The 16651-nt window shown below is 31.1% G+C and overlaps 1 protein-coding gene across 1 annotated transcript in view; it reads right to left on the bottom strand.

Annotated features, from left to right (window-relative positions):
* LOC128987108 (glutamate dehydrogenase, mitochondrial-like) overlaps positions 1-16651 on the bottom strand; it is a 31326-nt gene that overhangs the window by 6506 nt on the left and 8169 nt on the right. Inside the window, exons 2-4 of the mRNA XM_054407806.1 lie at positions 3899-4099; positions 1893-1979; positions 335-522 (exon numbers count right to left, since the gene is read on the bottom strand). Of these exons, the coding sequence (XP_054263781.1) occupies positions 335-522; positions 1893-1979; positions 3899-4099 (476 nt within the window). The remainder of the gene's footprint in view (positions 1-334; positions 523-1892; positions 1980-3898; positions 4100-16651) is intronic.

The following is a 16651-nucleotide window of genomic DNA, read 5'->3' as shown; positions in this document are numbered from 1 at the left end:
GTCTGATAGAATAAAAATGTGAACAATATTTATAGGATCACAAATCTAGACTAGAGTGAGCCCAGATAGTGTACTGCCCACTAAGACCCCCTGACTCCTGAAACACTTGGATACATTGTGACATTATGATAATTTTACTATCAATTGGACCAACACTGGAACGGTTATCAAGAGTTCCTGCCTTGTAGCTACTAACCCCTGCAACCCCTCAAGGTGTCCAGTTCTACAACTAAGTTAGAAAATATATGTGTGATCTTGATAGAAACTCAAGTACAGAGATTTAAATGTTCAAAAGGCGACTTAGGTCTCTCTAATGGTCACTACAGTCAGTTACCTGCACAATGAAGGTTTTTCCACCCCAGCCTGGAGTGGTTTTGATCATGCTCATGTAGCCAGCCTCCATGATAAAGTTCTGCAATCCGTGGAACACTCCACGCCCTGTGGCGGACACTCGTCCGTGGATACCTCCCTGGTTGATGGGCTTGCCGGTCACACAGGCATGGGCGTTGATATCCAAGTGACCTTGAAGTTGGAGAGTATCAAGGTTAAGTGACTTGAAGTGTGCACATCAATCAAATCAAATCAAAATCTCCTTTATTCATGAATGTACAAGTACAAAGAATAGAGTCAGTGAGTACTTATTGCCTATTCACAATATTGTAAATTGTAAAATTCCTCAAAGGAGTAAATTGCTTTTTCTACTAGGTATTTTTTTAGTTTAAAGTAAAATTTCCTACTATTACATTCATTTTTTATATCTTTTGGTAAAAAACTTATATATCTAAGGCCTCTATACACTGTGTTTTTTTTTTTATAAAATTCTAAATTATGTCTGTTTTGTATAACATATTGTGCATTTCTGGTATTATATCTATTACTGGTAGGCCTACTTAGTTCCAACTGTATTTTTGGTAAATGGTGCTGCTTAGTATATTTTATTGTCTCGTATATATAAATTCCAAACACTGTTAGGATTTCCAAATTAGAAAAATGATACTTTGCACTTTCAATCCAATTTAAACTTAGCATTAATCTAATAGCTTTCTTTTGTAACAGAAGTATTTGATTAAGGTTTGATTTTGAGGTCCCTCCGTACACACTAATTCCGTATGATATAAATGAATGTACAAAAGCATAATACACCAGTTTTAGAGTCGAAAGATCACAGACATAGGACATCCTTCGAAGAGCATACAAGCCTGATGAAATTTTGCCTACAACATGCTGGACATGAGAGTCCCAACTTAAATTGTTATCAATAATAATTCCTAAAAATTTTAAATCATTTACTTTATTAATTTTAGCATTAGTCTTTAAAATTGTCTCATTATTTTTATTTTTATTTGTACAGAAAGAAATGTAACTACTTTTATTTTCATTTAAAAGTATATGCTGCTAAAAAAGGAAAAGTAGGCCTAACACGTGGTTTTTTATAGAAAGGATAAGTGATCAGTAGTTTTTGTATAACATAACTTCTTGTAAATAGCAATTATAAGTGGTCTCTGGTTTATAAAAAGTAAGGATGAGTGGTCTTTGTTTGGTAAATAGACAGGATGAGTGATTTCTGGTTTGTAAATAACAAGGATAAGTGGCCTGTGGTTTAAAATAACAAGGATAAGTGGACTGTGTTTTATAAATAACAAAGATAAGTGGACTTCGTTACAAATTTTCAATAGCAGCATATCACTAAACATAAATAAATAAATAAATAAATAAAAAATAAAAAATCGGAATTAATTTGTATTCCAAACTTTCCATAAATTTCACATAATTAACAAGTTAAAATTAATTGTATGTGTCTCTTATGCAAGCATTTTGTTTACAATGGATAATATCAATATTGAATATTGAAACGTTGTACAAAAATAAAGGTTTCCTTCTACTGTACTTACCAATGGTCTTAGCGTACGTGTCAGCTATCCAGGACATCTCTCGCTCTCCCGTTCCCATGTCTGGAGCAGGGACGTCCACTCCCGGTCCTGAAGTAAAAGTAAAACTTATTCAGTATTAACTGTTAAGTTTATAAAACATTTGTCCACGTTTGATATTTTTGATTTTCATCGTAAAATTCAAACACGTCTAGTATCTTGGAATGGATACAATAAGTAAAAAAAAAAAAACTATAACTAAAAGTCGTTGTAAAATTTGGTTAAGCTATTTGAAATAACACTCTCGTCTTATTTTGTTTGTCTTACAGTATTTCTGCAAATACTTGATATTTTTGCAAGAAGAAAGCAGCATATAGTAGCATGTTTATACGTTTACTAAGAAAGACACCTCTAAACTATAATACGTCACAGTAAAGTATTACAAATGCATATATATTTTATGTACATGTTTGTCCGTGCAAAACTATAAATCTCTTTGGATGAAAAATAACTGAGGTTTATTCACGATGTATGCATATAGTGTTATTAATTATTTAATGATGATGTCCAAAAAATGGTCAACGTCAAACTGGAACAAGACCATTAGTATTTGGATCCATCTATATCCTTAGAGAAGAAGAGCAAATGTTTACGAATGCACACATAATTTTCTTCAATGTCAAGTATTTTTAAGGTTATAATTAAGTATAATTTCACTCATAAAACAAAAGTAAACCAACAATTTATCTTATGGTCAGTGGTTGTTGAGTGAAGCACCAAATACCTAATACGATGCTAATGTAAACACAAGTCAAGGTATGGAGGTTATGAAGGTGGTTTGGAGTTGATCGCTATGTATGAGGGGATCTCCAGTTATTGGATCATTAGAGATGACAAGATATGCCTTCGTGCAGAGCCTTGAACATCACATAGAGCCTCAATAACTACACTGATATGTTGACTTACTCTCTGCATATAAATTAATAATTGGTAGTATGTACTTACTGTATTTGCGTATGGGTATTTACAGATTTTTAATCAAATTTTCTACACTTACATGACTATTTGTAACTAGTTTTGGTTTGAACGAGTTATTAGATTGTTATTCATTTTATATAATCTATAAAAACAAAGGTTTGGACAGGAAATAAATCCATTTAACAAAACTTAGAAGCGTATTAAAAAAAAATCTTTTGGCAATTTCGCAAAAAATTAAAACATGTGTGATTAATGAATTACTTTAGATTATTGTGTTTGTAGGCAATCATGGAATACATTTTCGCTAAGCCATGTTGTATTTAATTCATATGCATTGTAAAATATGGTATTACCATTAACACAGAAAAATGTTATAACCATCACGAGTAGTCAGTGTGACATCAGAAAACTATTACTGAGAAAATTATACACATAAGTTACTTTTTAGTCGAGTTTTTATTTCTTAACCAATTACTTGTCCACCAATTACTTGTCCATATTGGATCCGTTAAAAAGCTGCCTTTGTTTGTATTTAAGTATGGCAAACTTATCACACAGAAAGATAATCTTTGACTTATTATGAGTCTGCAAGGATGCAAGAAAGGAAAGATAAATCTCACGTGAATACTGATGAACATAAAGTCTTGTGATATTTAAATTGTTGTTATAGACAATTAAATTTCAATTTCTTAGTAAAAAAAAAACGAATTTGTTTTGAATACTGAAGTAGAAATCCCATCTACTGCATCGGCTGTAGTCAATTCTTTGTAAAATAGAACATGGTTGAAAGAGTCACTCACAAAATAGTGTTACCTACATTTTCTCCATTACTCGATACTATGATAGTGATTCGACATAAAAGATTCTATAGTATCCAATATGATGTCCTTTCGGTATTTGATGAAAAAGTTTGCGTATCTGACATTATTCATTGACATCAGGAAACTTTGTTGGTGAGTAAATTCAAATATGTAAATTTTTATTCTAAAACTGCCTACAGCTTTATCATCCTGGAATTTCAACTGTTATCCAAAGTCACTGGTTCTACTCACCAATAAAGCCTTTCTTGGCCAGTTCTAGAGTAAACCTCCTGGTGATCTTCTCCAGCTCGTGCTCGCTGTAGGTCTTTGGGTTGATCTTGATGCCCGCCTTGGCGCCACCGAAGGGCACGTCCACACAGGCGCACTTGAATGTCATCAGCGCTGACAAAGCCTTCACCTCGTCACGTGACACGTCCAGTGAGAAACGGATACCTGCAAGAGGAAACAGTGTTAAAAATACGTTATTGATTATATAAGAAATCCCACAAAAGCTAAAATCACCTGAAATAACCTTGTCAGAACCTAAAACCTTGTAGAGGATGTTTGAGAGAATTGCCGTGATTGAAAATACAAAAGGATAATATGCTTTCTCAATAGCAAATGCTACAAACGCTATGTCTCGTAAAAACGTCTCGGAGAGGTACATAAAAGGATAAGTGTCATTAAAGCAGCTTTTCTCTGTACATATGAAAAGGGAAGCTGTGGAAGAGGCATTTATTTTAAAATGTAAGATGACATCACCGGAGCTGATAATGCCTTCAGCTTGTTCCTAAACATTCTGTCAACATCTAAAACATGGAAGAGGGATGAGTTGAAAAATAGCTAAGATAAATAAAAAGGATAAAATATTAAAATGATAAAATTATAAAGATACTGTATAGTTAAAATGCTGTATGTGCCTATTCAGCAAAAGTCTTCAGATGTTGCCTATGGAAATAGCTAGTCAGACTACTAAAAACTACTAAAAAACGAATCAATTACATTAGTCAAAAACAAATTTGTGCCAGAAAAACTCAGGGATTTAGGAGGTAATTCAGCTAGCAACCGTAAGGTGGCGAATTTCTCAGGAAGGAATCATGTCTTCAGTTTCTTCTTGGCTAATTTTATTAATTCTTTTTTTTTGTGTGTGTGATGATGTGGAGTAGTATGAGTGTAAATGAAGATACCTGGGCCCTATATATCTTCCTCTAACCACTACCAAATCACGCACATTTCCTGTCGTAACCCAACTCTATTGCAAGGAATAAATCTAACTCGTCAAAGTGCACAATATTACCTTAGCTGCCTATCACAGCCAGAATTATGTTCTTTAATGTATCTAATTATAGTATAGTGAACAGAGAAATTTATATATATATATATGGACTTATTCTAATTCGTGAAAAAGGTAACTAGATTTAGCAAATGTGAATTCTAAATTGGTGATATTGATTGCCAGACCACGACCATTCGAGAACCTAATAAATTACATAATTTAATTACTATATACCCTAACCTACACCCTTCCCCAACCCCTACGAAACTATCTACACATTATCTTAATACTATTACTTATCCGGACTAAGAACTGCTGTTGGCGGAGGCGGAGACACTACTACGACTCTCATGGCTCGCCGCGCGTGCTTGCCGGCGCATTGGCGTCACGTGACTTGCGCTATTGTAGCGATTCGCTACATGTGCCCTATATTATAACTTTGTTATCTATTTTAAATATTCCCCATTCAGTCAACACTAAACGCCCACGATCAAGATATAATCTTAGAACTGTTCTAGACACATTTCAAAAGATATTTTAATCAAGAGAATTTGTTAAACTCTTTTTCAAATTATCATTATCTTTTACGCAAAGAACACTCATACACTAAATCAATGGCCAAATACGTGGTTGATACAATGTTTTATTACAGAAACATTCCATAGAACAAATCTTTGAATCACTAAAAACATTTCATGCTACAAAACAACGACGTGATTAAAACTTTATAGCGGCAAATCTGGAGCGATATAATCACTATCTAATGGAAGTGAAAATCAACAATCCCGCGAGAAGTTGGTAACAGTTTGCGGAGCAAAGTTTCTCTCCTTTACCTCAGACAGTAATGTAATGATGTATCTTGATTGTACTTTGAGAATCCATTTCTCGTCAACAACATTTTCAATTCATATTTCTTCCTCGTTATCATTTGTCTCAGGATGATCTCTGCTGACAAATCACCATAATCACGGTTTGTCCTTGTTTTCATGAGGAAAGATATTATTTTGAGACTTGAACTTTTTGTAGTAGTAACTATTTGCAACAACAATTTTTTAACTAATTTTCGGGGATGGTTAGTTTTTGTTATTTATTAGATATTTTTATGGAAATTTTTCATCATAATCAAAAAAGGTTTTCATGACGTTTCGGGATCTAAAATTTGACCCCTTCCTCAGGACCAGTCTTTGAGACTAGTTGAGATGTCGGGAGCGAGAACGGCGAACCTTATGTTTTTGTTAGGTAGCCCACTTCATATGAGGACGAAACAGGTTCCGAATCCTTAAACATCCTTGAAACTAGTTTTTTACTAATTTTGATGGAAAATGTCTGTAATAATCCCTGAATAAAAGTAATTTAAAGACATGATTTTTACTGTTAACAATAATCATTTTATAAACCTAAAAATAAATGAAATTATAATAGTTTCGGCTGGTAAGAAGAGTTATTTACTGAAGAAACATGTTGTGTTTTTATGTTGTATTGAACTAATTACTTGATTTTACTCAAACATGTTTTTTAGGTTTATTTTAATTTTGTATTTTTTAAATAGTTATTGGTTTCAAGTATTTATGCATTGATGACCCTACTTTTGAAACTCTTCAATTACCTTTGTTTATTTTTATCTCTATTACAGACTGTCCCGCTTTGTAACACGTTTTTTGTTCAAAACAATCTGAGTCCATCACTTTGGAGAAATATAGGTAGACCGTTCAAAGGTTCAACATTTTAAATTAAAATAATTCTTTGGGGTTTTAAGTCTTTAATAATATTACTGAAATGAGATCATGCATAAGTAATGGATATTGAATCAATTTATGAACTACAAGGAAAAAAACTGATGAAATTAAATTTGCCCTAAACATTATTGACTGGATTCCATGCATTATGTCACGGATCGAGTGCTTGCTTCACGTCTACTGTAGTTATGGATAGTCAGTGATTGCCAAAGAAGAAGAGTAGTCTTATTTATGATCACTGATCATTTTATGATAATAAAAAAAATATTAACTTCCTAAATGATATAAAAAATAGACATATTTTCAACAAATAGTTGGTAAAAAAATACAAGTTATAACATGATTATTCTTTATTTATTATCAATATCACATTTTGGAAATAAGTGACGATTTAAATTGTTTATACTTGCTAAACAATTTGGAAGTGCTGTTGTTTGGAAGTTTAACTGATTTGTCAGTTGCTGTAATGTGAAAAATATTTTTTGACTATGTAGCCTACAAAATGAAGAAAAACAATTTAAATTAATTGAATGATAACACCAGTGGTTTAATATACGAAATCAATTAAATTTTCATAAATTATTCCAGGGAAGGTATAATGTTAAATTTCTTTTCCACAATTTAAAAATTATGAGTTATTAATTAAGTGTTATTATTTCTACCATTACCGTTGTATTTCATTATAGTTATTTTATGTTATTTCCTCATAGTTTTCTATGTAATAACTATGTGCACTTCAATGATAGTGCAGATTACCGACACACACTGTGTATTATAATATTAAAATGTAAGACTCTAAAAAATCTTGTACATTTTTAAGGAGGATTAAATGGTTTTTGTGTTGTCAAAATAAATTATTCAGATTATAGAATTATTAGATTTGATAGAATAACAGATATTTAATCAGGATGAGGAAGAAAAAAATTAAAACATAAAACCAACATTAAAGAGAATGTTGATGAAAAAACTAATATAAAAGAATCTAAATGGAGTGAATAAAGAGAGGGATAATATATTGTGACAGACTGAGTGTAACTTTAAAGTAAACTGTTAATGTTTTCCGAGTTTCACATTTCACAATGCTGGATGAGATAAAGCGCCAAGTAAATATCTAAGTAGATTTCACCGGTACATTCCCTTCTCATCTACTTGACGCCGAATAATGAAACTCATCCAAAGTCTACTTAGTCTTTGTTATTTCCAAATTTATCACGAGTGTAGAATTTAAGCAAATTGAGCTTTTCCATTTATAAACTTTCTTTAAAAGTACAAAAAAACATATTTTGTGAATTACAATTTTGCTAATTATTTATTTATGTGATTTATATGTATATATATAAATGAATACCTGCATTCCGTGTGTATTTTATTATGTTGTCAACAATATGCCTCTATGAATCAGATCCTATAATTGATAGAATAGTGTACAATGTATTCTATTTAATAAATCACTAACAGTTAAAAAGAAATCAACAATTTAAGTTGGGTGATTCAAATTTTGTACTGTAAAAAACCAAAATGACATTACAAACTTATAAAAATGGACTGTCTAACCTGTTTTACTCAGGCGGAGAAAGAGGTGAACATTCCTAACTAAGTAGTACAATTTTTGCAAAGATGTAAAAAAACAGTAAGAATCCAAAAACATAGACAGACTTAACAGCTGAACATTCTAAAGAAAAGTTTGTTATACAATGGTTATACTTGTCTTATATAATCAACTAATTTTGAAAAACCTTCAAAATATAGACACATCATCATAAGGGGTTTTTGAAAATACAGTATGTTAAAAATTTATCATGGTCGGTTTAGATCAAGGAATTCATATTTCATGGAATCATAAAAGCTGCAGGTAAGATTATGTCGATTTTATGACTTTATTCTAACAGAGAATTTATTCTTTGCACAACTTTATTAATCAATCAAAGATTTTGAGTAGCGATATTATTAAGTGAAAGTAAAGTTATAGTTTTGATTTTGGATATATTTAGTTACAAACTTTAAAATTTGTATTAATGTTTTAAAATTATGTAGAGTTACAGTACACAAACACTCCAATCATGATCTCCGGGCAAAGTTAGAAACAATATTTTCTGGTCAGATAAAAAGGTCCAATTTTGTTGGAACCCACAAAAACAGTTAATTTCCTGATAATATCCGGACCGCCAATAGAATATCTGCTGAGATATTTTGAAACACAGCATTTAAAATATATTTGATATTGGAAAGATTATTGTTTCTAGTTAAAATTAAAATCATACATTATACATTAAACTATTTCAAATGTCACATTGAAATAGTTTAGCTCAACCATTAGAAATAAATTTTGCATCCTACTGATTTTCCATTAACAATGGATGCAGTTAAACAGATTTAATTATTTTCCTTATTTCCCAATATAAACCTGTATTATCCAGAACTAACGATGTTGTCAGTCAATCAGGTTAATTAATAACACTAACACGAGTGTCCAGTGATCAACATATTTTGATTTAACCTTTGACTATTGGATACAGAAGTTGTTGTATCTCCACGTAACCAAGATAAAGCAAAGGTGGAGTGATGTTGAAATTATTAATGAACCATCCCAATGTGTCTGTTTCAACGATTAATGAATGGTTAGTAGACACGCATCATTACTTCTGAAATGTTGTTTTGGTTGGTTTTGCTCACGTGTTTTGTGATAAGCTCAATTTTCCAGGTACATTATTGTTTGCAACATAATTGTATTGGACTTTGAGCATAGTTCTTATTATAAGAATCCTACTATTGGTCAGTTAGAAATTAATTGATTTAGTCAAATATTCTATAACTAAACTAGTATGGTGTACTAGATTAGTTAGATGTGCTAAAGTTTTAATAATATAAAATAATGTGCAACTATGTAATACTGTGGTAGGATGTTCTTTAAAATTGAGAGCAGGAAGCTTTGTTCTTTTTGGTTATTTCAAAGAACAGTTTTATTTTCAATCCAGTCTCTAACAGAAACGAAAAAAGTGGGGCGCATGCATTAGACAATAATAATTTAATAGGTTGAGATAATCGTAAATTAGCTATTGCATGGAGCCCACATTTTTCGTTTTAAATCTTACAAGAGTATTTATTCTCTCCACATATTTATAAAATATTTTCTACTTTTTTTGCGTTTAAAAGGTGGTATTTGAAGAAGTCTTTTTATTCATAAAGTATTAAGCTATTCAAAGCCCGATGACCAGGAACTACTGGGTCCAGTTTAGAACCATCTAAAATAAAAATACTAGTGTAAAAGTCTTTTGCATATGAAAACTATATTCGCGACAGCATGAACTAGCTCAAATAATAACACACATGATCTAAAGATAGTATATTGTTGTCGATTTCCATCATATGATAATTCATTATCCCTAGATGTTCCTATTAAATCGGTTAATTTTCTTGGGGGTGACCAATCAAAATGTTTGCGATTTCCTATAAGTCCTTACTGCAAACATATGTTTAAGGAAATACTAAATTTATTTCATATCATATTTCATATTTAATTTATTTCGTACCCCTAGGTAGTTTGGCTTTACAACTTTTATTGTAAACGTTTCAAGGTAAAGTTATAATCTTCATTTGTTACTCCACAAATGCAAGATTGAGTTAAATTCTACTGTTATAGATATTAAAAATCCCAGGGTAAAAAACTGTTAATGATATAAAAATAGTTATAAAGCATTCTTTCATATTCACAAGATTTTCCTTGATAAGTAAGCTAACTTTGAAAGAAGACAATTTTTCAACATATTTACTCCGTAGACAATATTCTAACTTACTATCTCTAATTGTTTCTAAGACCATCTTCTCAAAATGTAAAAAAAAACTTTCAGAGGGCGAAGCTGAAGCGATCTCGTTCATCCAGAAGTTTAGAAATAAAGAAGTATCGTTTTTGTAAAGAATTTCAATTTAACCAGCGTCAAAGTGCCGCTGGAAACTGAGTTGGTTTAAAGTTTTGCTGTTTGTTGTCCTTCAACAACTTTCCTAGAGACAAATTGTTTTGTCTTTTGATCGAATCAAAATATCGTTAAACAAATGTTTTCAAACTATTTTATTGGAAAAGGTTTGTTCAGTCAAGTTTTAATGAGTCAATGTCAAAGCGAGTCATTGAAAGTACGATTTTAAAATTGTATTAAAATCACTTAAGAAACCCTTTACGATTATTGTGATCTCTTGACAAAACATGAGTTTGGCCTCTACTTTGTTAAAGCGTTTATGTGAAGGTATACCTAATACAGTAATAGTTTTATTTTGTAATGTTAGTCATTATATTGTTAATCATTTTATTTCCATTGCACTAATTTCTAACCTTTTAAAAATTTTAATGATTATAGTAGATTGTAAACTAATTTTTTGAAATATTAACTTTTAGGGAGACGTTTTGACTAAGGTTTAAAGCAGTATAACTATCTTTAAAAGTGGCATACTAAATGTTATTGTTACATGTATATATACCCCCGCCACAGCAAACCTGCAGACTTTGTGAATTTTCATTTACCTGGATAGATTTCCACAAAAATATTCCCATAAAGTTGTTACATTAATTTCCTATTTAAATAGTTTTTACTTTAATAAGTAGCCTAATTAGGTTTGCTGCTATAGGAAATGTAGGCTAATAAAGTGTTATTTTATTGAAATGATGAAATAAATAAAATTGCTAAATTTGAATTAAAATATATCCTATACACAAGCAAAGTACAACAGTAGTTAATATTCTCCATAAGAATAATATGGCAATTTGTTATTTACACTTATTTTTTGTCCATAACCGTTAGGCACACAACAAAACTTTAATTTACTACATTATTTATTCTTTTAACTCAACAAAATAAAAATTGTACTTATATTTCGGTTATCCGATTTCTAGGAAATCCAACAACGTCCCGATCATATAAGAGTAGGAATAACGAGAGTCAGATGGATAGGTACAAATTGCTATTTGAAGACATATTTTAAATAACAGCGGAGGTTTCTATCTAATCTTAGAAATAAATGTGAATGGATCCATAATGCATTTTGATCTTTCCCTTTTCTGTTGTTTACGTATTTTCCAATACTCGGAATCTGTGCATCTGTAGCTATCACAAGCTGATTATCATTATCGTCAGTTCCTACGACAAAAGGTCAAAATGAAAAGGTTGTCACTATGATGGCATTGGTTATTTTTAGACCTATTGCCAATCACTTTACGTAGGTGTGTATGTATGGAGGAGGTGGTGGTTGGGGGAGGTGTATTGTGTAGGTATGGTGGAGGTATGTATAGATACATGTTTGATAACATTGTCAATATTCTGAGCGAGGAAGTGTCACAAGCATAGAGTTTGGCTTGTTATCAGGAGGTAGCAAAATGTTTAAATGACAACATGCTAAAATTACACCGCTCTGAAATTGGAAAGCATTCCAGTGAAAACGAATATTTGTAAAACTGTGTAAAAATAGACCTGCGTTAACCTTGTAAAAATAGTTAACGTGACAGATTTAATATTTTAAGGTACAGTTTTAACCTAGCAAAGTAGCAAATTCGAGTTCTTCACGTAATTGGCAACAAGTTGAGAAAACAAAACTCTAGATTTTAGTTATGGTGTAATTCAATGATGTCGTCCTTCTACTTGTTTAGGAATCTCTTCAACAATACATTCAAACTTTTTCACTTATCTCCTTCCGGTTTTTGATGGCGTGTGCCATTAAAGGAATAGTTGTTTTTATCGAGTACAAACTTTATTTGTCATAATAATGATAGTTATGAAGTTAAGTAAGAAAGTTTATTGTTGACGTGGTTGCGGGTTATAAAAGGATCCTTGTATAAGGCTGCGGCTTACTCGGAAATTGGGTCTGAGAGGTTTTGATTAATGGTCAATATACGTCCATGGAAACCTGATGCAATACGTGGTAAAATATCTACAAAATATATAAATGAGTAAAACACGTTAGATTAAATTTATAAAGTTCATAACCAATACAAAGTTATGTTATATACAATGCGAACTCGATTAATTCACGTGAATGCTTACAAGCTTTATTAAGTCTTCTCTAGTTTCCATATTTTGACTAAACAGACCGTTATTAGTTCAGGACGTACCTAGACTTTTGTTTTTGTTTTAGAAATCCTACATTACACAGTAATTGAATACTAACACAACATTCCCTGATAGTACATCCTGAGAAAAGTGAGTTAGCTTTTTGGATGTTTAAAAGTGGAACCAGCTGTGGTTGATCATGTAATTACAAATCGGGCTTACAATAAATCCTGTCTAAGAAAGAAATTATCTCATTCAGTAACAATCATAAACAGAGCTTTCCACACCTTTCTACAGCCATCCTGCACTCATATTCGGGTTATATACATTTAAATTAATTCTCCATATCAATTCGTGATAATACATTCTTATTTAATTTAAAATATCCTCTGATAGCTTAAATCATAAATATAACCCAAAATAAATGAATTCAACCTAGATAAATTAAACCAAACTGATTAATTAAAACAAATGAAGGAGGTAAAATACCTGATAATTTTTATTTGGAAAATCATAATGCTTTGAACTGCAAAAATTTATTTCAAAGTTCCCAATGAACCTCATTACATAAATTCATTGACAAAGTGACATAGACAAAGGCAGTTATAGTTTCAGATTACAAATGTATGGAATGTGTCCTTTGGGGATTTATACACCCACATATAAGATTGATAGGCAATAATTCATTGTGCTAATGGACAATAACCACAGAATGCATAACATATTGATATTATGTAATGGAAAGCTTTACTAAAACCCAAACGGACAATTTAATATATCTCAAGGGTTGATAATATTTTTTTCAAACAAAAATATCAATATGCATACAAAAAATTATTAAAATATTCAGGGTAAAAATTATTTTTTTGTGAACACACCTCTCATTCAACAAGAGATCAATGAAATTCAATCATAAACACGATTGCACAGGTTTCAATTCAAACATAAACACGATTGCAGAGGTTTCAATTCAAACATAAAACACGATTGTACAGGTTTCAATTCAAACATAAACACGATTGTACAGTTTTAAATTCAAACATAAACACGATTGTACAGTTTTCAATTCAAACATAAACACGATTGTACAGGTTTCAATTCAAACATAAGAACACGATTGTACAAGTTTTAATTGACTTGTATTACAACCCAGGAAAACAATACATATTTTTCTTTGGACATTTTCTCAGTAGTGGATCCGAAATATGACTAAATATAAATACTTTTCTGATAGAGAATATTCAATGTACTCAAACTTAACATTTCTATTGAATATTTAAAAAAAAAAAAAATCTTTTAATTCCGAGGAATTCTTCTAGTTCAACCTTATTGTCACCACTCCAAATCATTACCACAGCTTCTGAATCTTAACAATCCTTAGCTTGGATTCAATAATGATTTTGATCCTCAAATGTATAAAATTCTATAAAAACTGGTTACCTTTATCAATGTTCAACCTTTAAATCTCATTCTTGAAACATGAATCCATTCAACAGTTTACAGGCATTTTAAATGAGTAAAAAATCCCTTGCTCGTCATATATTAAAATTACATGTATTAAAATTACTTTCTCGCTATAAATTACAGTTCAGTTAGACGTTTTCATAATCTCTCAGTTATTGGAGCTTAGGTTGTGAGAAGTTTGTTTACTTGTACTAATGACTAATGGATAATGGACAGTCATTTGTCATAAAGCTTACTTGTTGCCCAGACTTCTCAGTCGCCCAATTATAACTGCAATGTCCATTAGTCTAGGCTAAACTTATAACTCAAACTGAGGCAAGCGAACGCATTCCTGACTTTCTTGTAAAAATGAAGCCATATGATATATATCAGCTTTACCACTGTAATTTGTTAGGGTAATGTTTGGAAGAAAATAATCTTAAGTTAAGTTAAACGATTTATGTGATACTAAGTAGGCTAAGGATAGTGCCGAACAATATTTTTGATTGTCACTGTTGACCAAAATTATCGTGACATTTTCATGCGAAGGAACTTATTCATTTCAGTGCTTATGATGAGTGGTTAACTTATCGAAGTGCGGTGTAATTTAGCTGAAGTAGGTAGTTAGTGAAGTAGTTAAGCATTTGATGAATTCTCGTTATAGAACCGATATGGTGTTTGATTTACGGTACATTGGAAATAATATTTTTATGAATATATTAAACGAATTCCTATCATTCAAACATCAATATTCATAATGTGCTTTAAATGGATGGAAATGGTCCAAAGTCTTTCTACAATCTAACGTCGGCAAGCATAGTTAACTTTATGAAAACTTAATTAACGAACTATGATGCATTATAATTGCCATTTTAGCAGATCTACGAGGTGAAATTGAACTTTTTGCAAATGTTCACAAAGTTCAAAAGAAAAATGTTATAAATAGAATCGAATTGAAAGTGAGGAGGAGGCCGAGATTGCGCAAAGACAAACAAAGATGTTTGCTATTTATAGACTGGAACACTCTCAGGTGTGGAATAGAGGAAGCTTCGGTTGAAAGCAAAGACACATCTAAAATATTGCCTTTGGAATGGTGCTATTATTTGCTAAAATAACTAGTGAGAACAACCTTAAAGTCCACAAAACAGATTAAACAATCGTATACATGTAATTTCCTAATGAAGCATCTGATGTAAGTTTGAGGATTTTTTACAGTCCGATTTACGAAGCGGTAGTTTTTTTCGTAAATTGTTTGCTTCTTGGTGTTTCAATTATTTTAATAACTATATAAATCAAATCGACTGATATAAATGAAAGCTTTTAATCTAATATTATAACCAAAAAAGCTAAGCAACAATTATAAAATTAATTTAAACAGGAAAGTTAAACATTTATTCGACGTTAGCGTTTTCTAAACGATACCAAAATTAAACTGTAGATGAAAAAACATACGAAAAAGGTTATAAAGGGTTTTAGATTTAATAAATTTATGACAAACTACTTGTATTATTTAAAATAAAATAAAAACCATGTTATTGAGCTACAAATTAGTCATTGTTAAGTGGTTGAACCTCAAAATCAAAAATTTTATATCGAAATCATATAGCTCGTAAAATCATTTTTAACATCAATGTAAAGCCAAATTAATTTGATTCCTTCGATTGGTTGTACGTTTTCTTTTTTAGCGTTCCACCTCTTCATATACTATAGTCTGTATGATGGATCCTGTCCAATGACCGGGTCCACCTGGGACTAGCCCGTGCCTTAAATCATTGGCTATTTCCCAGGTAGATAGAGGGCCAGGAGACAGGTGCCATCACTCACGCTATATAGTGACAACACGTAGACATGAATCGAGTTATTTTCACTGTTATTTTCTTCCCAATGAAATCACATTCAATTATTTGTTAAGGATCCACTCTTAATAAAGTTATTGTCTAGAATAATCGGAAATTGTCTATTTATAATAATAGTGTCTTGAACGCTATATTGAATAATGTTCGAAATGGCCATATGTAGTCCTACTAACATTCTTAGGTACTGAGAAGTCTTAAGATAAATTGTTGTTAAAAGTATTCCAATTTGGCCAAGACTCTAGAGATCACAAGACGCACTAAGGTGTTTGAATAGTTAAAGTTTGTTGTTTATTGGCGCTTTATTAACTTTTACTTTATTAACTTGTCTTAGAAAAACAGTCCAAAGTTTGTTTTGAAACTTTGGCAGTCAATAAGAGTTATTTTTGTCACGTAATTTCTATGGATTTCCCCTTGAACTTACTTTATGGAGTCCTCATTACTTAACTTTATGAAATGGTCATCTGAGAAATTAATTTCTATGTCATTATAAATTAAAAAAGATACACTCGCTATTTGTTTTGTTTTTGTGTATTACTAAGAAGATATTAAATGCATCACATGGTAAAAATTACTATACAATCTTGAATATCTGTTTTACCTGGGTTAACACTAATCCCTCTACCTCTTATTAAAAATAGAAACTAAATTTATTTTTGGCTATT

Source organism: Macrosteles quadrilineatus, unplaced genomic scaffold, assembly GCF_028750875.1.
Source record: "Macrosteles quadrilineatus isolate MER2022 unplaced genomic scaffold, UCM_ALF_1.0 Scaffold_2__2_contigs__length_208266976, whole genome shotgun sequence".
NCBI classification, from domain to species: domain Eukaryota; kingdom Metazoa; phylum Arthropoda; class Insecta; order Hemiptera; family Cicadellidae; genus Macrosteles; species Macrosteles quadrilineatus.
Note: the sequence above shows the minus strand (reverse complement) of the source record. Positions and strands in the feature narration are given on the sequence as shown.